Here is a 26,070-nt window from a genome sequence, read left to right as displayed (position 1 = left end):
GGCGCAGGAGGTCAGCTCAGGGAAGCTTTCTGGAGAGGCTGCAAAGTATCTCAGATCCTGCACACGGGTACCTGGGCACCATCCGTAGCATAGACAGAGCCACATGACACGTGTAGAATAAAGTCTGTTTATTTGGTAGCAAGGGGCAACATAAGAGCTCAGATGGTCCCTTGCCACTGCCTGGGCACAAACCCCTCCACTCCTCCCACTTTGCCTGCCCGGGCGAAGGGCGCACAGACCCCCGCAATGGGGTTGGTGTGCCAGGCGAGTGGTGGGGGCCCTTGCCATTGGCAGGGGTGCTGAGTGCAGCTGGCATGCAGGCAGCAGGCTGGCAGGAGCTGCCCACGTTCCTCTGCCCCACGAGACCCGGAGGAACTGAGCACCCTGTAGGATTTCCCTACAATTTAAGTAGATATTTGATAGAGAAGAAGCCGGTGCCAGCTGCACATCTGCTGTGCAGCCAGGACAGGCTGTCATGGATGCTTTTAGCCAAGTCTCGGAATGCAGAACCAGAAGCCACATCCATCTTGGTTTGACCCTTCTTTCCCAACCACCCCAACAGTTGGCACTCCAAAGAAGAAATAACTTTGCTGGGAATTTCCACGCCTTGCTGCTTGCCTGGGAGGAGATGGGGTCGCCAGCAAAGGTGAGACTAGCTTGCCTGCCTCACGGGAGCGAGACATTTCTAGCTGGACACGTCTGCAAAGTCACACATCTCCCTGCTGGTGCCAAAGCCACCATCTCCCTGATGTTCCCCATGAGCTTGGTGGGTAAATAGGAGGCAGTGGGCTCACCCAGTGAGAGTCAGGTCCAAGGGCAGGCACCTGGGAGCTGGCCCAACCGGGCTCCTACCCATCTCTCCCCATCTCTTGGGGTGCCCCATCAGGTTCTGTGGAGTCCCTAGCACAGGGTCCTGTGGCTGTGGCCCCCTGCCCAGCAGGCTGTCCGTCCCTTGTTGCCTTCACCACAGCCTCACACAATGCCGTTGTGCATGGGGTGAGTCCGTACCCGGTAGATGATGACAGCAGTGGCTGGGCAGAGCAGCAGGGCTGTCATGATGAGGATGGTGGCCAGGATGATCAAGACGATGACCCAGATGTCCAGGATGTGCTTGGGGAGGGCAGCAGGACCTGCAGTACCCATCCTGCAAGGGAGAGGCAGAGGGGTGATGGGGCAGTCCCCTCCAACCCTCCTATAGCCAGACCACCTCCCCATTGCTCTGAGCGCCCTGCTGCTCTCTCCAGGGAGAGCCCTGTGGCCACATCCAACTTTGGCCTCCTTCAAGAGCAAAGAGCTTTGGTAAAGGCTTCTTTGAGAAGCCCCAGAATTTATAGCATGGTTTGATGCAGCTGGATAAAAGCCCAGGGAAAAACTTCCCTATTAATTGCTGCTGTTGTTAAAGGAGCTGATAAAGCAAAGCCACAATCAGGCATCCTGCCGGTCACTCACGAGTAGGGTCATCGGGTGGAGAAACGGTGGGACCAAGGCAGCTGGAGCCCCCCTCGCTTCGGGGGGGGCGCCTCGCACCTTCTCCCCCCTCCTCCCCCCGGGGTGCCTCCTGCTGAGTCACCGAGTTAGCAGCTTAATTAGCAGCAGGGCTCGAGGCTGAGCACTGCCTTTCCTCCGACCACCCCTCCGGGGGCCCGCAGCTGCCCTCCGCTGGGCCGGGGTTCCGGCGGCCGGCTGATGCGAGCGACAGCACCGGGCTGAGCCCCCGCGTCCGCCCCATCCCGTCCCGTCTCGTCCCGTCCCGGCAGCCCGAGGCGGGGGACGAGTCCCCGCCGCGGGGGAGAGGCGGCCGTAGCCCGTCCTGCCTACTCTGCCCGCCCTGCCTGTCCGTGCCCCCCTACCTGCGGCGCTGCCCGGGTCCGGCTCCGGCTCCGGGTCCGGCTCCGTCGAGGCAGCCGCTGCGGCCGGATCCCCGCCGGGGGCGGGAGGGAGGGGGGGCGGGAGGCCTCGCGTGGCCCCGCCCGGCCCGGCCCGGCCCGGCCCGCCGGGGGTGGTAGGGGAGGGGGAACGGGAGGGAGAGGAGGGGAAGAGAGGGTAGTGGGAGCAGGACCTTTTTTCTGCACCGGGATGATGCAAGAGCACGCTCCAGCTCATCCCCGCCCCGGACGGGGTCGCACCGGGAGAAACCACCTGGAGCCCAACCCCAAGGTCTGAGGTGCCAAGGAGGAGCCGTGGGGACACTTCACAGCAGAACAGCTTCAAAAAAGGGCCTGTCCCCTGCCCCGTTCCCCTCCTGCCTTACCAACAGTAGGGCTCACCTGCTCCCACCTGCCTCAGGGGCAAGAGGGAAAAGCAAACCCACCGAGAGCCTCCATAAAACCCAGCAGTGAGACGACAGCCAGCGCTCCCCAAGGCTTTGGCAAGGTTGACTTACAGAGACGCAGGCAGAGAGCAGCTACTGGGAGGCGGCAGACCTCAGCCTGCTGGCTGGGAACAGCGTTTCTGCTGCTCAGCAGAACACCCCGCTCCATGGCGATACTGAAGGGCAAAGCCAGCAGCAGCTATTCCTGGCCAGCCCTGGGAAGGTGGGATGCTCTGATTTTCCTGCTGGGACACAAGCCCGGTGTCAGACACTGCACCCTTCATTCCCACCCTTCCCAGGGAAACCTGCTGGATTCCTGGTGGTGGAAACCGCTTCCATGTGCTCTCAGACACCCTTGGCCTCTGAGCACTACCCGGGCGTGCAGCTCCCTGGTAGCAGCACACAGGCAGCCAGTGGGCAGCCTCCTCCTTGCCTTCCCCACAGTGTGTTTCCCTCCAGCTGCTGCTGTCAGATAAAAAACACATGGGGTTTTTACCACGTGTGGCGGTGGGTCCGTGCAGGCAAAAGCTGGGGGCTGACGCCAGCACTGCGTGGGAACAGGCGTATCAGGAAACGACACCGCAGGCCAAGCTGGGACAGATGCTCGAGTGGTGTGCCTAGAAGCAAACCAGAGGTGGTTTGGTGATGCAAACTCTCCCCTCTGGACGCACGTTGCAGCACAGCATCTGGAGACCTCATGGTTTCTCTGTGGATCCCTGACAGAGGGATGTTTGGGTTTGTCAGGATCCCACCTTAGAGACCGTGAGACTAAAGACAAACCACCTTTGGGGGTGAGGAAGTTTGGTGTCTTGTGGGTTCAGAGGGAAATGTGGGCAGCGAAGCATGCGTGAGTGAAGGCTCAGGGAAAGGAAACAGGACAACGGCTCTGGGATGTGCAAAGCGGCTGAGGCGGCCTTGATCCCCCACTGTCTCCCCTGTCCAGCCTGGAGGGAGCAGAGGGGTGCCCTGTGACCGTGCATACAGCCTTGCCTGGGGACAGAGGAACGAGGAGCCAGGGCCCCACAGCAGCCTGGGGAAGGCCCACAGCAGGTGGAGTGCTGCCCCCAGCCCTGCCGGATCCACTTGTTACATCAAAACATATATATATTATTCTTGCATGAAATGGAAATAGCACAGGATTTAGTAGTAGTTAAGAAAGGATCATAGGAGAAGAAACTAACACCTGAGAATTTTAACAAGGTAGTAAATAATGCTGAGGCCAGATGAGCGGGTATTAGCAGGGCGTGCCTCGGCAGCCAGTGCTTCCTCAAAAGAACACAGATCAGTAGAAGTTCAAGGACTTTGTGAAGGGAACTTCTTGCCCCAGAAAGCACTGAAAAACTGGACAATTGCCAAATTCCAGTCACTCGGGGAAAGGTAGTTCTGGCAGGGGAGATTGCGACCTCTGACTCCACTGAGGGACGAAAGGCTGACGCCCCCCCCCTTCACCTCCCCAGTAAGTGTGGGAAGTAGATTAAAATCACATGGTAGCCTTAAAATTAAAGATACAGACCAATGGAAGGAGGGGACGCTCAGTCAGGCCAATGATTACATATTGGATAGGCATGGTGCGTAAACTGTCATGGATACACGTCAAAACGAACACGGGGTGCTTGCTTTGCAGAAACCCCCCGCCTTGCACCCGGCGCGGAGCACACCAACGCCTCCCCTCCAAACACTTCGTGTGTTTCGCAGTTATTTCAAATTACATTAAGGCGCTGGAGCCGGGGCGATGACGTCCTACGGTGACGAGCTGCCACGTCACACTGCGGAGTAGCGGGGGGGGGGCCCTATGCGCTGTAACCGCCGCTCCGTCCCGCAGGGTCACGTGATCGGGGGCGGTGCCGTGCCGGCGGCGGCGCGGCGGCGTAACGTCAGCGCTGACGCGCGGCTGCCGCCTCGCCTCTCCAAGATGGCGTCGCTGCTGCAGTCGGAGCGGGTGCTGTACCTGGTGCGCGGCGAGAAGAAGCTGCGGGCGCCGCTGTCGCAGCTGTACTTCTGCCGGTACTGCAGCGAGCTCCGCTCCCTGGAGTGCGTCTCCCACGAGGTAACGGCGGCCCGGCCGCGCCGCGCCCGCCGCTGGCGGGACGTTGCCCTCTGTCCGCGCCCTGATTGGGCGGTTCTCCCGCTGCTCACTCGCTGCTGGCTATACCGTTGGCTGGTGGCGCGGCGAAGGGGTGGGCACAGCGGCGCCTTCATGGAGCGGGGTGATTGGCGGCGAGTGAAGGGAGGGGCGGTGCCTTGCCTTGTATTGGGTCCGCACCCTTGTCTGTAAACGGAGTTCGGGCTGTGATTGGCTGAGGCGCGTGTACCATGGGTGGCGGCTGCCGTGAGAGGCGGCTTCCTCACATAGGGGATGTGCCCCCCTCTCTCCGAGAGCCCCCCCCCCGACCCACCTACGACCCACCGTGTGGCAGCAGGGACCCCCCGACCCACCCACCCCCTCCGGGGGGCCCGGCCGGGGAGGGGCAGGGAGCCCCCGACCCACACCCCAAGCAGGTCCGGGAGCCCCCGCAGGGAGCCGATGCTGTCTCACGGGGAGGGCGGGGAAGCTGATCCCGGGGCTTGCCGAGGTCTGCTGGCCGTGGTGGTGTTTGCAGTAACAAACCCCACGCCTTCAGCGTGCTGAAGCATTATACCTGCTTGAAGAATGAAGTCGGGGTTGGGAGTGTTGGTGTGAATTTATTTCTGCCTGGCTAAGCTTCCCTCCCCGTGTTGTACAGTGGGATTTCTGTTGTGAAGGGTTAGTTCCTTGTCCAGGAACAGCCGGAGCCTGAAGCGTAGGTTGTCATCAGGCTGGGATAATAGTCTGCAGGCAGGCCTTGGTCCTTGGGCTGCTCATGTGGCTTCTGGGATCATCATAATAAAATTGGTAAAATTGATTTTGTGGAAGTCTGGGTGAATTAAGAAATTATGCTAGATTTGAAGAGCCTTAAAAGAATGACCGTGCAACCCAGATCTCAGAAGAGGTGTCTTTTCGCAAATATCAAAGCCTCTGAAGAGTAGAAAATATATCTGTCACCAGGCTGCATCTGTTGTGAATTCTCCGTAGCTCAATGAGAGCAGTCATTGTGTATTTCCACATTTAACGATAAGTTCATTTTCCCCTTCAGGAAAGGGACCCCCTCCTTCCTGCTGTTGTTTTAATTAGCAAAATTAGTTTGTTACAGCAGACAGATACAAAACATTTTCTGAAATGCATGGGTTTCTGACCAGTGTAAGTACCAGGGCAGAATAGATGTACATGTAAATGGAAGACAGCATGTTAAAACCAGCTCTTGAGGCTGAAAAAATAAATTCTGACAACTGCAAAATAGCCTGTTGTCCTTTTCCCATTTACTAGCCAGAGCGGTTTAATCTATCCGGACTTAAGCAACCTTCCGACTTACATTACTAAAGATCAAAATTTGACCAAGATGGGCTAAGATTTCAGATACCAAAAGACGTCTCAAGCCTTCACTGACTTCCCCTGCCTGTTGCCAGACACAAAGCCTTGTTAAATCGCATGGCGGAGTTTCAGGCTGCTGCTGGCATAATGTCTAGACAGACGCATGCCAGGAAGTGTGATGTGACCTTGTTGTTCATCAGGTGGACTCTCACTACTGCCCCAGCTGCCTGGAAAACATGCCTTCGGCCGAAGCCAAGCTGAAAAAGAATAGGTAAGGTCACTTTGGCTTTTTTCATCAAGACTCGCTATTTTAAACGGCTCCTTCCTTATCGACATCTGATCACATGTATCTGAAACTCTTTTCGAGAATTACGTTACTTCTTATTACCTTTTAGTCTTGTTTTGGGGAATAATTGTCTTTCCATGATGTATCATGTGCTCTTCATGTTCTAGATTTTTTGATGACTTGCTCTCATAATACAAAGGATTTTTTAGTATGACCCAGTATTTCTCACTGTCGCCCTTCTTACGTTGACTCTGAACCCTCCTGTTGACAGCTCTGTTGCCCTTTTCACCTAACGCTGACACATAAGATGAAAAGATCTGTTGGTTTAATCTTGATTTGCTTGTTGAGAGCATTTTCCTTGGCCTGGGATCCTTGTCAGAGCACCGATCTTATGGGCTTTCCTCTTTACAGGTGTGCCAACTGCTTTGACTGCCCCTGCTGCATGCACACCCTTTCCACCCGGGCCACCAGCATTCCTGCTCCGCTCCCTGATGACCCGGCTAAGACTACCATGAAGAAGGCGTATTACTTGGCCTGTGGATTTTGCCGCTGGACTTCCCGGGATGTTGGCATGGCAGACAAGTCTGTTGGTAAGTGACCGTCAAAGGCAGAAATCTGAGTAACAGCAGGAGCCTGGTATGTGTTTTGAAGGTAGCAGATATTCAGATTAGTTTCTGGCTGTACGATATATGTAATATCTGCCTGGGTTTTGAGTCATGGTTGGAAATTCACAGGAAAGCAGTTTGTTGCTGAAGTCTCATCTGAAGAGCTGAGATGAGTTAGTGGAACATGTGACCCGCCTCCATGCTCGTGTTACCTGACTACCGAGAAAGCTGTCAAACAAGTGGCTTTTTTAGTTGGTGTGCTCTCCCCACAGCTGAGATCTTGTTTGTGTACCTTCAGAGCCTTGGAAGGCTCTCAGTCTGACAGCATAAACATCTCATATATTTTCTGACAATTGTGTTCACTTAGGCTTATTCCAGAGTTGCTAGTCAGTACTTGTACTTGGTTTTTCTCTTTGTGACAGCACTGGAACAAAGCTTTCATCTATTTCTTGATGCATAAGACTTGCAGAAAATACTGTCAGGCTCCAGAAATGGGGCTGAGTAGACCAAGCAGATTCTCTTCGATTTCCAGTGTTGATGTGACCAAAGACTGGGAGCTGAAGGTGCAGGGACATGGGCAGCCAGTAATAAGAGTCTGTTCTTGTAAACTTATGTACCTGCTGCTAAAGTGACTCCTAGGTGCTGATCCTGAGTATCTCTCAAACAGCAGTTCTGTAAAAGCACAGTATAAAAGCTTGGGAAGCTCCTTCAGCCCAAACCTGCCTGTGAAAAGCTTTCAGAGGTGTATATTTGTGCAGGTGTGAACTTGAAGAATTGCAATGATAAGTATAGTGAAAATAGGGAGTGTCATATTTCATGAGTGAGACCCAGACAGTTGGGTGTTAAATGTGATTTCTCTGTGGAGTCTGGAAATCTTCTCCTGAGGATTTTGTTTTTTCTCTTTCTTGTGCAGCTAGCGGTGGCTGGCAGGAGCCGGAGAATCCTCACACACAGAGGGTGAGTGAGGGGGAGGGTAATGCTTAGGCTGAGATGCATCAGCTAGAAAGAGCTGTTAGAGACACCAGGCCCTCTCGATCACTTTTTCTGCATCTGTATAATCCTTCAGATATCAGTTCCAGTTCCTAATCTCCACCTTGACTGTATTCAGTGGAAAGAAGGCCTCTTAGAGGCTCTCCTATAGATATTGCAGTATAAGATCTAATTTTCAGAAGAAACTCAGTTGAAAACATCATATTTAATAGTACTGTTAAAACAACACCAATGAATATGCTGCGTATGTGTGTGAAAAAAGCTGGGTTTTGATCAAGAGTGTGTCTAGGATCTGGAAAACAGACCTGCACTTTTACTACCCTTCCCTGTCACCAGTTAGGGCTCTATGCTAAATGTGATCAGCCTCGGGGCAGGGAAAAGATGCTGTTTGCTCCACTAATCCAAATTGCTCAGTTTTTGGCCACATGGCATTACTCTGTCCACTTGTGGAAAAGGCATGAACAAAGTCTCAGGTGCTTCACTGCAGAATGAGAATTGGACACGGCTCTCCGACAGATGCCGTTCCCAAAGGAGGGTCAGTTTGTCACCTGCAGTGTGGGTTAAGACATGCAGGCTTCTTTAATGTGTATCCTTCAAACCATTGGTAGTACTAGGAACAGAGTGAAACAATTAGCAGGAACCTCAGCTTGTTCACAAACAAATAGCAGCTGATAGGGCATTTGTTCCCCTTTCACTGGGTATCTGTTCCTTTTCATACCTCCAGATTAACAAACTGGTTGAGTACTACCAGCAGTTGGCTCAGAAAGAGAAGATCGAGCGGGACCGGAAGAAGCTGGTGCGGCGCCGAAACTACATGCCTCTCGCCTTTTCGGTGAGCTGGGAGTACTGTGCTCTCAGAGCAGGAGAAGTGATGCACAACCTCAGCTTGGAAAACTAGATAGTTGGTAGCTTGATAGGGCTACTCAGCTTTCTTTTTTTTAGAACAACGTGAAGAAAATGTGCTAGGGCACATGGGTTTCTTTGGGGACAAATAGTTTTACACCCATTATTGTCTATTACATTGCCGCTCTCTCTAATAGTCCTCTCTGATAATGCCAGAAGGGTTTATACTTGCCGTGCAAAGGAATATGTTATCCAGCAGTGAAATGCAGTGCAACCACAGTCATGATATCGGTGGTAGCTCTTTCTCAGGACAGCTGGTCACCGCAGCTCAGTAACAGTTAGATCAGGATTGTCTGGCGCTTTTCTGCGTGAAGTCTCAACTGAAATTAACCTTTAGACTTGGTTGTGGCCCAAATGACTTGTTTAATGTAACTGGCGGGTAAATGCTTACTTCGTTTAGCTGGGTGACTCTGCATATGCTTGCTACTTCTCAATTAACTGTGCTTGCTCTGTGCCCATGCTTGTGTCTTATGGCTGCATTTTTTGTCTCCGTTGCTACCTGCTGCTATTTTGGGGGCACTCCACAGCAACACACTATACACGTAGTGGTAAGTCTTTTTGCAGTTTCTGCTGGTGTTAAAGCTCTCATGGTACCAACTGAGGGGCAGTAACAGATCCTACTCTTCACCTTGCCTCAGGCCCTCTGACTTGGATGTGCCTAGAACAAACACACGTGAAGGCTAACTAGTTAGAGGATAACATTTATTACCAAAAAATCCCCCTTTTTGTTAGTCTACAAACAGGGCAGTCTGTTCGGGTAAGTAACGCACGCTTGAAAAGCAGTCCTTTGCAAAGCTTGGCTGAGATGCAGCTCTCTGTCTACCTGAGGCAAATGACAGTAACATTAATCTTCTGATCCCTGAAAAACCACCAGGGTGGGCTGACGCTCACATTTCTTGTTTGGTGAGAATTCAGGTTTTCAGCCCAGAAGGAAGACTTCTGCCTCCAAGCACCCTTGTGCCCAGCTCAGCTGTAGAAAGCTGAGGAGTAGCTCAGCTATTCCTATTAACTGGTGGTGCCTGGCAAGAGAGACCTGTAGGTAACGAGGCCTGCAGGAGGCTGAACCTTCCAGCTGCTTCTAGTAGTGCTACAGAGCATCTCGGATGGATGCATACCCACATCGACCCAGTTTCTTTTGGCAGTTGAGCTCTTATTCTGCACTACTTGACATACAGTTGCTCTGAAGAGAAGATCAAGGGAAAATGTGTCAGTAGCACAGGCTGGTGATTTAAGGAAAGAGCAAAAGCTTTATAAGCAGTAGCCACATCTGTCTCTCCCCATCTGCAGCGCAGTGGTAATTGTTTTCTCCTTACTAACAGTTTAAGCAGGGAAAAAAAATCATGGGAAGCGTTGAATACCTTTCATTTTTTGCTTTCCTTTGCTTGTTTCCCTTTGCTTGTCATGCAGCTCAAAGGATGAGTTTGCAGTAGGTCTTTTTGTCCTGGCAGGAAGCAGGCCTGAAGCTGACAGTTCCTTTTTCCCTTGTAGGACAAATACGGCTTGGGAACCAGGCTTCAACGCCAGAGGCCCGGAGCACCGATCAGTGCCCTCGCTGGACTTTCGTGAGTCTCAGGGTTGGGGTTGTCTTTGTGGGAAGGATAGGAGGTGTAGGCAACCTCCTACAGAACAGTAAAGCAACTTCAGAAAGATGATGAACATGTTAGCAGTGAAAGGAGCTTTCTTCTTTGGAGTGTTAGAGATGTCAAATCCTCAGGCATCTCTGTGCAGCAGCTCCAGCTGTTTTGCTTTCTCCTAAGAGAAACAAGTGACTGCTTACATCCTAGGCGGTCTCTATGTAGTCAGCTTTTGCTACCTTCTGTGTTACAATACTGCTATTGCTGGCTGTCAGTGCATATGCCGTATTTTATGACCGAGTTGTCCCTCACTTTGCTTCAGCCTGAAAGAAGGAGAGGACCAGAAGGAGATCAAGATTGAGCCAGCTGATGCAGTGGAAGAAGTGGAACCTCTTCCTGAGGATTACTACACAAGGCCAATCAATCTGACAGAAGGTAACACCTTTATGTTCTGTCACTTTTTGACCTTATATTTGTGAACATGGGCAGTGCCTGGAAACTTATCTGTGGGGTTCTTAATGGCCTGAGGTTTTTGTAATGTTTATGGTCTGTTTGAAATGGTGGGAAATTTGTGACTTTTTAAATGGTAACTTTCAATGCAACCTCAGCTTTGTGTTGTAAATGGAAAGCTCAGAGCCAAACACGTCAGGCCTCTTAATGGTTGTTTCATTTTCATGATGACCTTAATTTCTCTGCGTGTGAAGTGTCAACTTTTGGATGGAGAAAAGATTTGACGCCCTTTTTCAAATAATAGGAAGTAAGGAAGTAGCTGAGCTACTGGGGAGTTGGAACCTTAACTGACCTGTTAAGTAACAATTGCGCATTCCTTTGACATCAGCTTGAGTTTGCGTACGCTCACCAGTTATTTAGCTGGTTCATGATTTAATCATAAAATATTGTAAATTGGTCAATGAGACTTGGGAGAGAATGGGATAAAACAGCAGGTTCAGGAAGCAATGTGGATTTCCTGCTGAGGTGGCTTTAAGTAGGACAGATGCTCTTGGTAGTCCAGTAGGTCTACAAAGTCCACCAGTATTAATTAATTAATTAAAGGTTTATGGAAAGGGGTAGCTTATCTTGGTCTCCTTTTCTCATGAGACTGTCAGCATTGTGAGAGTATGATGCTGGTAAAGAAGACAACTTTTGTGGTTCCCTGCAGTGAGGGAAAGGCTGCCAGGTGGCTCACTGCTTCTTGGACACTGGGAACAGTGAGGAGCCTGTTTTTTGGGAGAAACCCATGGGAAGTTTGGCTGCTGGAGTTCCTTGCCTTGGGAACTATGTAGTCACTAATTCTATGTGTGAGTCTGAGTTATGCAAACTGCTTGCTGAGAAGCTGTGTATTGTACTTGAGCAGCACCCAGCTGTGAGGGTAACAAAGCTATGAGAACTGATTTGCCTATGTGGGGGAAAGGACTTTTTTTCTAGATGATTACAGAATTCTGTTTCTACCCCAGCTGAGCTTTGAATAGAGGTCAGGGTCCCTTGTTTCTCCTGGGCTGGCGCTGATGTTGCTCTAGTGTTGCCATGCCGTCAGGGCAGCCCTTTCTACAATTCTTACCTTCCATTCATTCACTGCTAGAAACAGTGACGCTTGCCAGTGGCTTCTGAATTACTGGGCGCAGGTGAAATTAAGTCTCTCGGAGGCTGTAGTATGTCAACACACAGTGCATGGCATACTTACTCTTAGGCCAGCGCACATGTACAATTCAGCTTGAGTTTCAGTGCCTGAGAGAGATGTTAATTTAGTCCTGCTTTCTGTTGTGCACCCAGTGACGACTCTGCGTCAGCGTCTGCTGCAGCCTGACTTCCAGCCGATCTGTGCGTCCCAGCTCTACCCACGTCATAAGCACCTCCTGATCAAACGTTCGCTGCGCTGTCGGGTAGGCAATTAAATAAAAAAAAAAAAAAGGTGCTTTTTCTAGAACTTGGATTGTAGGAAGTAGGTGGTGTATTTCTTCTTAAAAGAAACTGCTCAAATGGTTCTAGTTGTTGAAGGTTCTCAACCAAATTACTGGTGGCAGCACTAGTAGAAGTGGGAGGCTGTCGCATCTCCGACCTGAAGAAGATTGTGAAAGGGAGGCAAAGTTGTTAAATACACGTAAAGATGCAAAGGTGGGTCTGCGTCCTCTGCCTCGCCAAGGAATCATAGAAAGCTGCCAGTACAGTCAGAATTAAAAAATTTCTGCTATTAGTGAAGACAAAAATCAAGTCATCAGACATCAGTGAGAGGCAGTGCAGAATACTGAAGGTGTCCTCAGAGTGAAGGCAGAAAGAGGATATTTCAGGGAAGAAAAGCAGGGAACTGGAAAGTGAAAACTGGCAAGAATTAACTCCAAGTTCTGCTGTTGACTTACCACATGGTCCTTAAGAGCTGCTTACTTTCTCAGTGAAACAGGGATATTTATCTAGTTCCGGGAGCAATAGAGCAATATTATTGTGAGTATTTAAGATGCAGAATGCTTTGCAAATGCAGAGTGTTTTCTCAGAAGTAAGTAATGTCAGGCCAACCCTGTGTTTGAAGAGTAGCTTATGAGGATATCAGTCTTGAGTTCCCACTGTTTGTTTTTTTAATGGATTCTGAAGCGTAAGTCAAAGGGCTTGCAGGTATTTGTGCCTTCTTCCTGCTGCAGTCAGTGAGTTGTAAGCCTGCTTCTGAATCTCCTGGTTCTGAGATTGCACTGATAGTGCTGGCTATCACATTTTTGGAGTACCAGTAACTTGGCACAGCTATGGCTACGTGCATCCCAAGGTAGTTTTTATGTGCACTGCACTAGAGGCCGGTAATATCATGGCTTGTGGCGCTCTGCTTGCAGCTCTGACTCTTCAGTGTGACTGCACGCTGTCTTTTGGTGCTTACTAAAATATCTTTCTGCCTAGCTATGTGAACATAACCTGAGCAAACCAGAATTCAACCCAACATCTATCAAATTCAAGATCCAGCTGGTTGCCGTGTAAGTAAGATATGGGGGTTGGGGAGAACAATGCCTATCAATACTTAGTTAATGCCTTCTATTTTAATTTCTTTTGTGCTTTTGATTTGACCTCTTGTGTGGTTGTGTCATCTCTTAGGATGGTGTAACCACCTTTTAAAATATATTTAGCTTATCTGTAATAGGTTTGCTTCCTGATACACTAAGAAGTTTGCTGATGATTTTAGCAGTTTGAAAAAGGCACTGCACACTGTGCTAGCCCCACATGGTAGGCAGAGTTTGTAGCATTAAGTTCATGTGGCACAAGGGCACTTTGTTTTTCTTTTTAATGTAAGCTAAGCTCTAATAGCATTGAATGAGTTAGGTGGATGTCTGTGAATACATCCCTCTACTTCAAGAGGTAGGTTATAGACAGCAGCATGGTCCATCACGGTCATTTGCTTTGTTCTTGTTGTAGTAACTATATCCCTGAAGTGAGAATCATGTCTATTCCCAACCTGCGCTACATGAAGGTCAGTAGTTTTTTCCAGAAATGACTTAGGGTGAGACACAGTCGGGAGGTGTGGACGTGGGATCTTTTAGGAAGATGACATGGTGTGATGATTGTTCCCTGAGGGCTTCGCTCACTCCATTTAGAGAGGGTGCAGGGTTTAAGGGAGTGGTCAGAATAACACTGCATGTACTTGTCCCTGTGCAGCGTGACGCCTGGCATCACAAGCACATATTAATATCCGAAGAACAAAAGGTCGGGAGTTGAGATCTTGGCTGGGTTCCAAAGATGTGTGTATCTTACTTGAGGAAGAGTGCTGCATGGCATTGACACCTTTCTCATGGACTGGGAGCGTTCATTATCCGTCCCTTGGCAGGATGGATATGTGATGCAATTTTTGAAGGTGTTGATCAGTCACAGAAGATGGAGGTGCTAACATTAACTATGAATTTTAGAGTAATTGCTTCTCGAACTGATTCCTGAATCTCCCCAGGAGAGCCAAGTCCTTCTGACTCTGACTAATCCAGTGGAGAACATCACACATGTCACACTGCTGGAGTGCGAGGAGGGAGACCCTGACAATATCAACAGCACTGCCAAGGTATTGTACTCTCCTGCTGTGTGAGCCCAGGCCTCTTCCAAGGCTTTCCACTCCCATTTATTCTTCCACAGGTCACACTTTTCATATGTCCTTCAGTCCCTGCTGACTGTGTTGCATTTTCCCCCTTGGAGCTCAAATGACTGTCATCAGTGTAAATGTCAGCTCATAAAGTATTTTGAAATTGTGTCTGTTCTTTGAGATCCGGAACCCAAGGGAGAACTAGATGATTTCACTGGCAGAGTGGTAACCAGCTGGTACCAGAGTGGAGGAAAGCTGAGGATGAATCACTGCTCTATTAAACCATAGTAAAGCAGCCCTTAGAAGGGGAGGGCTCTCTCCTGCTCACAGTGTAGGTGGTGATCAGTACTGAAAGGCTGCTTCTCTTTGTGTTCTGTTTCAGGTGGAAGTTCCTCCCAAGGAGCTGATTCTGGCTGGCAAAGATGCTGCAGCAGAATATGATGAGCTGGCAGAGCCTCAAGACTTCCAAGATGACCCTGAGTGAGTGTTGTCTGTCCTGTGGGGGTCCTGTCCCTTAAAAACTTGGCACTTCAACCAAGTAACTCACTCTCCTCTCTGTCTTCAGCATGGTTTGGGGTTTGGTTTTTTTTTTCAGGTTTTCTTGTGGGGAGGGCATGTGGTGGTTTTTTGGGGGAGTCAGAGATCAGCAATGCAAATCTTTCAGCGTGTGGTTTGGCTGTTCAGGAGACATTTGTTCCCTTTGAGGCAAGGTGTGCTGTTACAGCAGTTTAGGTATAGGTGGTGGTACTCTAGGAATACTCTGTGTAAGCTTTATCCTTGCAAGCAGGGTGTCACAGTAGTGGTGAGAACTATACAGTAGTTCTCAGTGTGACAGAGTTGCCTCCAGTCTTCAAAATGGAATATGTTCTGCAGCCTCTAGAGCAACTAGAGCTGTATGCCACGGCCCTTCCCTGTTGCACAGCTGGGTACATAACTCCCATGGCCAAAGCAGGCATGTTCTGTTTGACAGATGCGCCGGCAACTGTCAGCATGAAGGGGAGTGTCTGTTCTGGTCTTGAGGGGCTGTGGGCCCCCTGCAAAAATTGCAGCAGGTGAGTAAGCTACAAACCAGGGCAGCTGTTCTAGCAGGGCATATTCAGCTCACGGGCCATAAACTGAGCATCTCTGTTATGTGGTGCCAGAATAAATCTCTCAGAACAATTGTCTGAGAACTTGGCTGACCCAGTGTTCTTTTGTTTTCTGCCTTGCAGTGTTATTGCCTTCAGAAAAGCCAATAAGGTAGGAGTTTTCATCAAGGTCACCCCACAGAAAGAAGAGGGTGAAGTGACCGTGAGTTTCAAGATGAAGCACGAGTTTAAAATCCTCACCGGTCTAATCCGGCCCTGCGAGGAAGAGGATCATACCTCTGGGGTCATCTGGCTCACCCATCACGTGGAGCTCAGCCTCGGTCCAGTGCTCCCATAAATGCTCCCAACGCTTGCGCCCCGACAGCTGGCTGCAGGACGGACTGTCACAGCGAAGAAAGCACCTGGTGAAGCATTCTGTGAGAGCTCCTTTGTGATGTGTGGGTGTGTGCCACGGGCCCCAGCCGGGCCACGAGGAGGTGGCTGAGGGTGCCGTGGTTTTGGGATGGTTTGTTCTCTCTCCTCTTGTCGTAGTGCCCACTAACTACCGCTCCGCTTCCCCACACCGCCACAGGCTAGTTTAACTTGCAGCACGTGTTTCAGCACAGAGAAAGATTTTCTCTCCAGATTTACACTACACCTGGCTGAATTCGGGTTTATCAAAAAAACTGGTATTTTTTCTCCATGTCAGCCCACAGACCTCATGTTACGTACTGAGTAGCGAACAAACTCTTTTTCACACAGACCTATGCCCTTCCCAAACAAACATTTTAAGAGGTGGCCATGTCTGCTGCGTTGTTGGCAAGTTATTGGCAGCAGCACGACACTTTGTTTTCTGCTTCCTCGTAGGATACCTCAGCTGCAGGGGATTGGGACATCCAACCCCACCGCTCTGGCATATGTAGCTTGCTTAGCCAAGGTGATAGGTCTGTTTTCACAAAGGAAATTATCAGTTTGCCTTTAAACTCAAAAGGTAGTGTACTGTAGTGGTCATGGATTTGACTGGCAACTGAGCCTGCTGTCAGCCCGCTGTGTTGCAGGTGGGCGTGGTAGCATGATGCGCCGTGAGCTGGGAATTCAGGTTCTGGTACAGCTCTTGACTGAGGCAGGGATGCTCCAGAGAGGCTCCCTGGCAGTCTTCAGATCAGTTAATGTGTGCCGGTAGGGGTGGTAATTGGAGTATGAAACTGGGAGAGCTAAGATTAGGTCTGGTATTCATAAAACTACAGGGGCTGTTTGAGTTCATACTCTTTTTCCAGTTAGGGTGGGTGGAAGGAAGGTATAAAGGTGGAAGGACAGTTACACATTAACCAGCATACACTGTACCATAAGGTAATTTACCTGGGGTGCAACTTGGCTATAGTCCTAGCTAAAAACCAGTAATTAAGAGCAGTGTATCCAGGATACTGTATTGCCATTACTGCGTAGCTTAGTGCAAGCAGGTGGGATCGTTCTTCCTGCAGAGCATTCCCAGTTCAGACACTGACCTTTGTTAGACATTTCTGATGGATGTCGGCATGCTGCGGTGCTGGGAAAGGCTTAAATACCTGCCAGCCACGGCTTTGTTGCTCAAGACACTTGGTGCCATGGTTTTGCCAGCCTGGAGCTGCAAACCCCCTGCGCAGGAGGGCGGGATGAGACTCCCCGCTCTCCAGGGCAGGCGGTGGTGCAGCACCCAAAAACATCTCCTGTAGTGCCAGAGACCTGCCATGGTGCACCTGGCAGCCTAAGCCCTGCAGTGAGTGTCACAGCAGCGTGGCGTCACGGTGCCAGCGTTGTGTAGGCTGCACGTGGATGTTCGGCATGAGCGTAGGACTTGCAGTTTGTAGTTAATGTCTCACACCTGCCGTGGCTTTCCCTGGCCAGGTAGCAAAGCACTTAACCTTTAGCTGCAACTTATCCTCGTCAGTAGCCAAAATAGCTGCTACACTTGTGACACTAACACGGAACAGAGCCTTCCAGGGCGACCTGGGCTCGAGCTGCCGCCCCGGGTCCCGCTGGGGCTGGTGCCTGCCGTCCCCGGGCTGGGGTTTGCATGGCCTGCTCCCGATATGCGCCGCTCCTCGCTGAGAACAAGATGGTGCATCGATTTATCATATTCTGAGCGGTCTAATTACCTCGGTGAGTTGTTTGTTCCCCCCCGCCCCCATCCCTGTAGGTGCTTGTAGGCGATAGGAAAGGTGTCGGCGTGTCTGTCTGTCTGTCCCCGCTCCTTGGAGCATCTGCCCCTTCCCCCCAGGCCTTGCCGCTTGACGTCGTGTAGTGACCTTCAATAAAGCAAACGTGGCTCTCAGATTTTTTGCCCTGGTTCTTACGCTGCAATTAATTAGAAAATGCTAATAATTATTAATAAAAAAAAGGCAAAAAGCTAAGGCACCCAACCCCCCGCGCTCCCAATGGTCTCGGCCCCCCCACCGCACCCCTCCTCGTTCCGATGGTTTCGGCCGCTCTGCCCCTTGGGCTGCGCTCTATGGCTCGTCGTGCTTAGAGCGCCCCCGCCGCGACGGTCTGCGGCACGCCCCGGTACTGTCGTTGGCGGAAATGGCGTCACTTCCGGCTCCCGCCGCCTGCCGGGAGCGAGGCGGGGCGGCGGAGGGGAACGGAGAGGGGCGCTGTCGTCGCCATGTCCACATCGCTGGGCTCGAACACCTACAACCGGCAGAACTGGGAGGACGCGGTGAGGCCGGCGAAGAGGCGGGCCGGGCTGTGCCCTGGCCGCCGGGGCGCTCCGCTACCGGGAGGGGCGGGTGGGGACGGGGACACCGGCCGGGGGGGGGGCCGCGTCCCTGCCCTCCCCCCGTCCGGGAAGGGGCTGCTGCGGCCACCAGGCCCCCCTGCGGGTTGGAAGAGGCGGGGTGCTGCCCTGGGCGGGCCTCCCCGCCGGGTTCTGGGGTGTCCGGTGACCGTGGAGGCCTCACGGCGGGCGGCGGGGGCTGGGCCGGCCCCGCCGTGGGCCAGCGGCCGCTGTCCCTGAGCTGAGGCCGCTCCCGGGTGGGCACGGTGCAAATAATGGGTAGGGAGGGGCGGCGGGGGCGGTGCCTGCTGCAGCCGGGTCGCTGCAGTGTGACGGTCTCAAAATACGCTTCTTGTTTTATGTCAAATTTATGCGTTTAAGTTTTATTTCAAAACGGAGCAGCAGGTCGTGGTTCTTCCACACCCGGGCCTCGAGTCGGGCCTTTCCCAGTGGCGCCTTTGGAACAAACCTTTTTGCATCTTTCAGATGGTCTGATTAAACTCACTAGTTTAAGGTCTGATTTAACTAGCTTTTTTTAACCTAGTTTTAGGTCTGATTTAACTCACTCATGTTCATCCAGTGTGTGATCTGAATGCTGTGGTGATGAGAATTTGTTGCAAGTCCCTGATTTTTCCTTTTTTTTTTGCTCCATGCAGGACTTCCCCATTCTGTGCCAGACATGTCTTGGAGAAAACCCATACATCCGAATGGTACGTGCCTGTTTGACCCTGCTGCCCTTCCCTCTGTGTTGGCCCTAGAGCTGCTGGGTTTTGGGGACTAAAATAAGCCTGGCTGCAGGAGGAGATGCTGAGGTGCACGTGCCCTCCTAATTAGTTGGTTCTGCACAACAGGATTTGGTTCCGGCCATTTGTTGGTATGTGATGTCATGGCATTAGGTATGCGAATTAAGAATAAATTGGTCAAAAAGGAGAGCAAGATGATACAGTCCAATGCCTGGAGCACAGGAGATACTAGAAAGCAAAGGTTTGATACTTGTAAGTCATGTGACATGGAGGACAGTGAAACGACTGCTGAAATATTAAATAGTTTAGCATAATTTCTAAAACGTGCAGGATACGAGCCTGTGCAAATAAGGTAAAGCTGTCTTATGAAGGCTGCCTGATGGTCATTTAAATCCTTGTTCGTTTACCTTGGTTTCCTCTGTGCCGGATGAGTCAGGCCATTTATGCTTCTTTTCTCTGTCCTCAGTCTGGTTCTGTGTGACCTACAATTACATTATCTTTTCTTCGCATTTTCATTCCACCGAGTTTGCTGAGAGAGATTATGGTATTTTTGTGAAACATAACTCAACTGCCAGTATAGGTGTTAACTCAAAAACTGCTTATTTTCATGTGCTTATTTCACATAATGATATAATCTTTGCTTAAAAATAGCTGTTCGTGTTCCATTTAATTCTCACCTTTCATCTCTCTGTGAAGTGGGGCTTATAATACCGTGTTTTAATGAATGTCTCTAAACCAAAATTGGATTGAGAGGTTTTTAGGACTTTAGGATTTTTGCACCTGCCAAGGCGCAAGCCCAAAACACAGGGGTGGGTGAGTCTAAATGCAGCATAATTAGGAAAACAACACTGTGCTATAACATCAATTATATGTTTCATGTTTTATGTTGAATTAATGATATTTTTTCTTGTTGTTTTTGATTATATTTCAGACCAAAGAAAAATATGGAAAAGAATGCAAGGTATGTTTGGTTTTCTTTGAAGAACAAGCATCTACGTTGGTGCACATCTAGGAATATTAGATTTTAACATTTAAAAAATCCTGTTGGCTTCAGGAAATTGCTTGTCTGGGTTAACAACTTAAAATGTTTATGTAACTGCAGGAATTTTTAGGTCAGTCTACTGTGCGCTGTGTTAGACAAAGTCAGTCTTAAAGTAGTAAAATTACTGAAGACTGTTCAGACAGACTTAGGATTTGCTCGTGTTTATCAGCATTAGGTTCTACTAATGTTGTTGTACAATATTTGAAGGTGTTTCAGCATTTTAAATTATCTCATGTTTTTCTCTTGCGAGTTTGTTTTTGCTCGTAAGTGGTGCACAAATAACCCGAGTTTAGGTTTTGCTAGGAGTATGTGATTTGTGTTGGCTGTCTAAGAAATAAGCCACAGTTATTTCTGAGAGAGCAAGAAATGTTTAGTGTTGTCTGACTGGGGGAAATTAAAGAGTTTTTTTGCCCCTTTTATCTATCAGTTGTCATCTGAGGTAAGGAGAAGGTGAAATCTTGCTTCCCTTCCTCAAACCGTGCGTGCAGCAGAAGCAGGTGCATCATTCGAGTGGGTAGGATAGAGACCACTAGTAGTCTGCTGGACCAAAAGTCTCATAACCTCTCACTGGGCTTGGTGTTCTGCTGGTGACTGATTTACAAATAATGGGTAATTTATTTCTAATAGCTCTATACTGACATCTCCTGGAAGGAAGAAGAATTCCTGTTGTCTTTGAGTAGATCAGCATTTGGGTTATTGTAATGAATCAAAAAACCAACCAGAAACCTTCCTAAACCTTTCTCCTGTCAAAGTAGGACACCAAATAGAAACAAATATTTCTTGAGGTCTCAGTCTTAGATGAAGAAGTTGTATTTACAGTTTGATGTGTTTGGACTTCAAGTTTCCCTGCAAGACCTGGAATGGTAACTTCATTTTTCTGTGTGACAGTGATACAAGTGTTGACTTTCTGTCCTTCAGATTTGTGCCAGACCTTTCACAGTGTTCCGCTGGTGCCCTGGTGTTCGTATGCGTTTCAAGAAAACAGAAGTATGCCAGACATGCAGCAAGCTGAAGAACGTCTGTCAGACCTGCCTGCTTGACCTGGAGTATGGTATGTACCACAAAATGTAAACTGAGAGAAGCAGCTGGTCTACTTGCCTCTGAAATAAAAGTTGGTGAAATATCTCTAAATGTGTGCCTGTAATTGGCATGGTTGTCTCGTCATCTCTGGACAGTCTTTGAGAAGAAGTCTTGATGATCACACCTCTCCTGAGGTTCAGGGGCAGCCCGGTACACCTGAGCAGTAGATGAGTTATCTCTGGCTAATGCAGGGTAAAATAACTATTCCTGCTCTTTCAGCTTGTGCTTCGTATGGATTTGGTGGTAGTTTGGTGATTCTGTATTTTTGTTTCATTCTAGGTTTGCCTATTCAAGTCCGGGATGCAGGACTCTCCCTTAAGGATGAAATGCCAAAGTCTGACGTCAATAAAGAGTACTACACCCAGAACATGGAACGGGAGGTGAGAGAGTGTAGTTGTAGTCATACTGTCTCTGTGTGGCGATGTGTAGGGGAGGAATGACCTAGCTTATCTTGAAATATTTTGCTGTGATTCTGATTCTGTGTGTTAGTTTTCAATTATGATAAATACATAATTATTTGTGTTTTAACTACTGTTTAGATATCTAATTCTGATGGCACTAGACCAGTTGGTGCACTAGGGAAGGCTACTTCTACCAGTGACATGCTGCTGAAGCTGGCTCGGACCACTCCTTACTATAAACGTAATCGTCCTCACATCTGTTCTTTCTGGGTAAAAGGAGAATGCAAGAGAGGAGAAGAGTGCCCCTACAGGTACAAATATAGCTTAAACAATTAATCCATTCAGCACAGTCAGATAAAGCTCCCCATAGGGTTCGGAGAAGAGGAGGTGCTGCAGTCGACCGGAGAGGCAGCACTGGGGCTGGGGTCAGTGCGAAGCTCGCATTCAGTTGTCGCGCAGCGCCAGTGAACGAATCTTTGTTGTGACAAGTTCGTTTGTGAGGAATGAGCTGCACAGTCTGGTTGTGTTTTGCTGAAGCAGCGGCTGCAGCTCTTCTGTTGCGTAGTTCATTTCTTCCCTTCGTGGTGTCAGTCCCCTCAATCAGAGATCTTTGTGTTTGAACAAGAGGCCATTTGAAATCCAGCTCTTGTATTTTGGAGTGTTGACTGCTGAGCTGTCAGAAGTGCCATTCATTCAGAACTTGAAGCCGTCCTGGCCGCAGTTTAATTTCTCAGGGCTTTTTGTTCCATTTTGGCATGTTTATGTGAGCAGGGTTGAGCATATAAGTGACCAGAGGCCTTCAGAATGGTAGGTAGCAGTTTAGTCATTTTAATCTGATGCAGCTGTGCCTCGTGTTATGGAATGCTTTGTTTGCTGAACCCTAGACATGAGAAACCTACAGATCCAGACGATCCTCTGGCTGATCAGAACATCAAAGATCGTTACTATGGAATTAATGATCCTGTGGCTGATAAACTTCTGAAACGAGCGTCAACCATGCCTCGTCTAGACCCCCCTGATGACAAGACTATTACTACACTCTATGTTGGAGGTCTTGGAGATACTATAACTGAATCAGATCTCAGGTGTGTTGGTGAATTTGTGTCACCCTTGCCTTTTTATTTGACGCTTTGATTACTGCTCATCTTCAAGTGAGAAAATCTCTTGCCAAGAAAAAAAATCTGGTTTTCATTTTTCCTCAACGGGCAATTGGTTGGTGGGCAAGTGCAGAGGAGTGCCAGCTTGTTGGAGAACAGATAAACAGGCACATTTCAAATGCTTTGATTAAAATTTCTCTCTTTAAGGATGAGTCATCCTTCTGAGCTGTTGGGGATGCTGTGTTACACTTCTCACAAGAAAGTCTCATAGCCTCTCTAAGTAGCTGCTGCGAAAAGCTGCAGAGATTTTATTGCTCCATAATTGCACAGTGGGGCAAGAGACTTGATTTCTAATGGTTAGTCTGAAACTGGTGGTGGAGAAAAGAAAGGATCTGAGCGTATCTCTTTCAGCACGTGATGAGATCCTACGTACCCTGCAGCTAGGAGGAGTGGCGTTTCATAATCACTTTTTCCCCCCCCCCCACAGAAATCACTTCTACCAGTTTGGGGAGATTCGGACAATAACTGTAGTGCAGAGGCAACAGTGTGCTTTCATCCAGTTTGCCACCCGGCAAGCTGCGGAAGTGGCTGCTGAGAAATCCTTCAACAAACTCATTGTCAACGGCCGCAGGCTCAACGTCAAATGGGGAAGGTGAGCACGGGAGGAGGAAGCCTTGTGGATGCTACCACAAGATTCTTCACTCAGTTTATGCGGTGCTTATGAGCAGGATTGGGTTGGATTGGATATTAAGTTGGGGTAGACACCAATTTGGTAAATAGTTTGGTTTTCTTTCAGCAGTGGGATCTGGGTTAGAGATCAAACAAATTGTGCGAGGGTTTTTCCTGGCTGAGGGTTATGGATAGGTTTCTGTAGTTTTGCATCTAATCCGTCTCCTGTAAACACTGTTTGCACACTTTGTACTAGCTGTCTCTGATCTTCTGTGAATTTGTCATGGATCTGGATTAGATAATGTGAAAGTATTGTGGTGTGAATACCTGCTTATCCTGCTTTTTTTCGTCCTTGTTCTCCAACTTTTGTCTGGTTTTTAGGTCCCAGGCAGCGAGGGGAAAAGAAAAGGATAAGGAAGGTACTACAGAATCTGGGATAAAGCTGGAGCCAGTTCCAGGACTTCCCGGAGGTAAGGGAGTTGTTTTCATCTCTCAAACATTTAATGCTGGCTTGAGAGAGGGTGGTGATAAACCTCTGAGAGCAGTAACAGAGGTCAGGATGGTGGAGGCACTGGTGAGCCCAGAGCAGGCAGTTACAGTAGGTTTGCAGCGGATCCAACTAGGATGGAAGGGGAGCTTTCTCAGGAAGGAAATTCTTGATGAAAAGAGAGTTCTTTATGTGATGAGTGAAAAGTTAAAGCTGAGTTAGTTACTTAGGTCTGAGATGCTGGCAACACACACTTTTCAAGGCTTGGTTAATGTTTTCCTAATCCACTGAGTGTTGTGTGATGGAAATAGCAAATCTGGTTTTGGGTGAAGAAAAATGGTGACTGTTATGGAGTTTCAGTGCGGTCCCGCTTCTTGCTCCACTTCAGGTGCGCAGTAGCAGCAGCAGTTTGCCCTTGTGGAAGAACTGATTGCGCCTCTTCTCTGAAAGCAGATACCTCCGTGTGTCTTGATCAAGAGATTTTTCCATAACCACCGTGTGCTTTTTCTGCAGCTCTGCCCCCTCCTCCAGCCGCAGAAGAGGAGGCTTCTGCAAATTACTTCAACCTACCTCCGAGTGGCCCTCCAGCCGTGGTTAACATTGCACTGCCACCTCCTCCTGGCATTGCTCCCCCACCACCTCCAGGTACTTGTGTTTTCCTCTTCGAGTGGGGGTGTCTAACTCAGTGTTAGATGATCTAGTCGTCCTTGCTCAGCTGTGCTGTAGCACTGATGCGTGCCCCGAGTTGATTTTCCTCATCCCTGATCATACAGTGTAAACTGATGATGTAAACCGAGCTGTCAGCAAAGCTCAATTAAACTGAGCTGCCTGCTGTGGTATGTATTCACTGGCAAATTCTCAGACATGTCAGAGATCCCTGTTCCTGGTACCGAGCAAAAGCTACTCGGTGCTTTTGCTGGCTGTGTAAATGCCACATTAACCTGCACTTGAAAGGGCAATTGTGCAGCTGGTTGAGCACCAGCCTGTGTTTGGCTGTGTGTATATATCTAGCTGGAGACCCTCTTTTTGTGGGATGTCAGACTCTTGTGGATATGCTTTGCTTTGCTCCATGGCTGAGTAGGAAGCATTTAGATTGGCAGTACCGATGCTTGTTCAGTCCCCGCACTGGCTTTTGTCTGTGTTGGGTAAGGATTGCCCCCAGTTGTACTGGAAAGAGGGGAAGGAGTTTGGGGATTTGAAGAATCATGGGAGATGTGCACCTTTCTAAGGCACAGCTGTAAGCCAGCTGTTTTCCGTCGGTAGTTTCAAGCCGTAGTACATCTGCGTGGGTTGTTCTTTGCTTTCTCTGAAGCTGCCAACTTTGTTCCCGCAGGTTTTGGACCACACATGTTCCACGCCATGGGGCCCCCGCCTCCCTTCATGAGAGCCCCAGGCCCCATTCACTACCCGTCCCAAGATCCCCAGAGGATGGGTGCCCACGCAGGAAAGCACAGCAGCCCCTAGCACGTCGTGCCACCCTCGTTGTTTAAGCAAATGCTATTTTCTAGTTACCATGGTAGCACCATATGTTGAGCTGTGGGTGAGCTAGAGAAGCCTTATTTCCCTGCTTGCAGACACCGGGCAGGCTGAGCTCTGTGTCTCCACTCATAATCGGGTCGTTGATAACAACCCAGGTCTTTCATTTAGTGTTGGGGAGGGGGGCGGGGGGCAGACAGAAGGGCTGTTGAGGCGTCTGTGGATCAGGTGTACCAGAATTACAGTGCTATCCATGTATCCCGTTTGCACACTTTTGAAATAAACTTCTGGAAAAACAAAACTGAACCCTTTACAAGCCCATTTGATATCCTTGGTCTGAATGCTGTGGACTATGTAAACGTAACCAGAGGCTCTTCTCTGTCAGGTAACTAATGACTTACTGTTCTAGTAAAGAGCTGAAAAACAAGCTCATCAGACATGCCAAACCCATGGCTTTGCCTTACTATTGCCACAGCATTTTCCTTCCTCCTTTTTCCGGACTTCCTGCTTAAAAAGAAACATAGAAAACAAAACCTTTTTTGAAACTTCACTTCTAATCCTGCATGTCCTGAGTAAGATAAACGTTAGGTCCTGTGAGCAGCTGCCGGGTAGCGCAGGCGTGATATGGAGTGACGGGTTAGCAGCGGCCTTTCAGCCCCAGGGCTGAAAGAGGGCTTGTGTGGCTGGCAGCCACAGGGGGAGGACACAGTGCAGCTGCAAGCTTGAACTGGGTATACTGGGAGCGTGATGAGGGCTTTTGAGGCCTGTGGCTACAGTCTCCTCTTAAACTGTGAGATGGATGCTGCTTTGTCCTGCTTTGATAAGATGTGAAACTTTACTTTTCTGTGCTCCAACTAGGGTGTATTTGTCTGGGAGCAGCTCTCCCTGCATCGAGCCTGCTGTTGAATAAGGTGCATGTATGTGTGGCTGGAGGATTTTAAGTTTATCTGTATGTCAGCTGCTTTCACATTATGCATCTGTGGACATATTTCTGTAAAGCAAAACATGGTGGGACCTATTCTGAAGCCTCATTTGCTTGTTTTAAAAAAATACACTAAAATATTTGAGTTTTTCAATGCTTTGCTTAGACCCTGCTTCCCAGAGCACAGTGTCTGAGGACTTTGATTTTTATTTGGCTGCTGCCAAAGCCAAGATGCAGA

General features: G+C 49.3%; 3 protein-coding genes across 3 annotated transcripts; 2 read left to right on the top strand and 1 right to left on the bottom strand.

Moving 5' to 3' along the window:
* Positions 1 to 113: 113 nt before the first annotated feature.
* SMIM3 (small integral membrane protein 3) lies at positions 114 to 2,787 on the bottom strand. Its single transcript, XM_064458492.1, has 2 exons — positions 1,851 to 2,787; positions 114 to 1,144 (listed from the first exon to the last, which is right to left on the bottom strand). Exon 2 carries the CDS (start codon positions 1,141 to 1,143, stop codon positions 973 to 975), a length of 171 nt encoding a protein of 56 aa, XP_064314562.1. The 5' UTR covers position 1,144; positions 1,851 to 2,787; the 3' UTR covers positions 114 to 972.
* Positions 2,788 to 4,155: 1,368 nt separating this feature from the next.
* DCTN4 (dynactin subunit 4) lies at positions 4,156 to 17,474 on the top strand. Its single transcript, XM_064458490.1, has 13 exons — positions 4,156 to 4,358; positions 5,900 to 5,970; positions 6,397 to 6,575; positions 7,504 to 7,547; positions 8,305 to 8,412; positions 9,972 to 10,045; positions 10,380 to 10,492; positions 11,828 to 11,937; positions 12,935 to 13,008; positions 13,445 to 13,499; positions 13,971 to 14,078; positions 14,479 to 14,576; positions 15,308 to 17,474. The coding sequence occupies exons 1-13, from the start codon at positions 4,224 to 4,226 to the stop codon at positions 15,519 to 15,521; spliced, it is 1,383 nt and encodes a 460-aa protein (XP_064314560.1). The 5' UTR covers positions 4,156 to 4,223; the 3' UTR covers positions 15,522 to 17,474.
* Positions 17,475 to 17,721: 247 nt separating this feature from the next.
* On the top strand, positions 17,722 to 25,941 carry RBM22 (RNA binding motif protein 22). The gene is made up of 11 exons (XM_064458491.1): positions 17,722 to 17,858; positions 18,572 to 18,625; positions 19,590 to 19,619; positions 20,619 to 20,751; positions 21,060 to 21,160; positions 21,320 to 21,492; positions 22,066 to 22,266; positions 22,766 to 22,930; positions 23,329 to 23,417; positions 23,948 to 24,079; positions 24,768 to 25,941. The coding sequence occupies exons 1-11, from the start codon at positions 17,805 to 17,807 to the stop codon at positions 24,896 to 24,898; spliced, it is 1,263 nt and encodes a 420-aa protein (XP_064314561.1). The 5' UTR covers positions 17,722 to 17,804; the 3' UTR covers positions 24,899 to 25,941.
* The last annotated feature ends 129 nt before the right edge of the window (positions 25,942 to 26,070 follow it).

The sequence above is a fragment of the Phalacrocorax carbo genome, chromosome 8 (assembly GCF_963921805.1).
Source record: "Phalacrocorax carbo chromosome 8, bPhaCar2.1, whole genome shotgun sequence".
In the NCBI taxonomy this organism is placed as follows: domain Eukaryota; kingdom Metazoa; phylum Chordata; class Aves; order Suliformes; family Phalacrocoracidae; genus Phalacrocorax; species Phalacrocorax carbo.
This window is presented reverse-complemented; position numbering and strand designations above follow the sequence as displayed.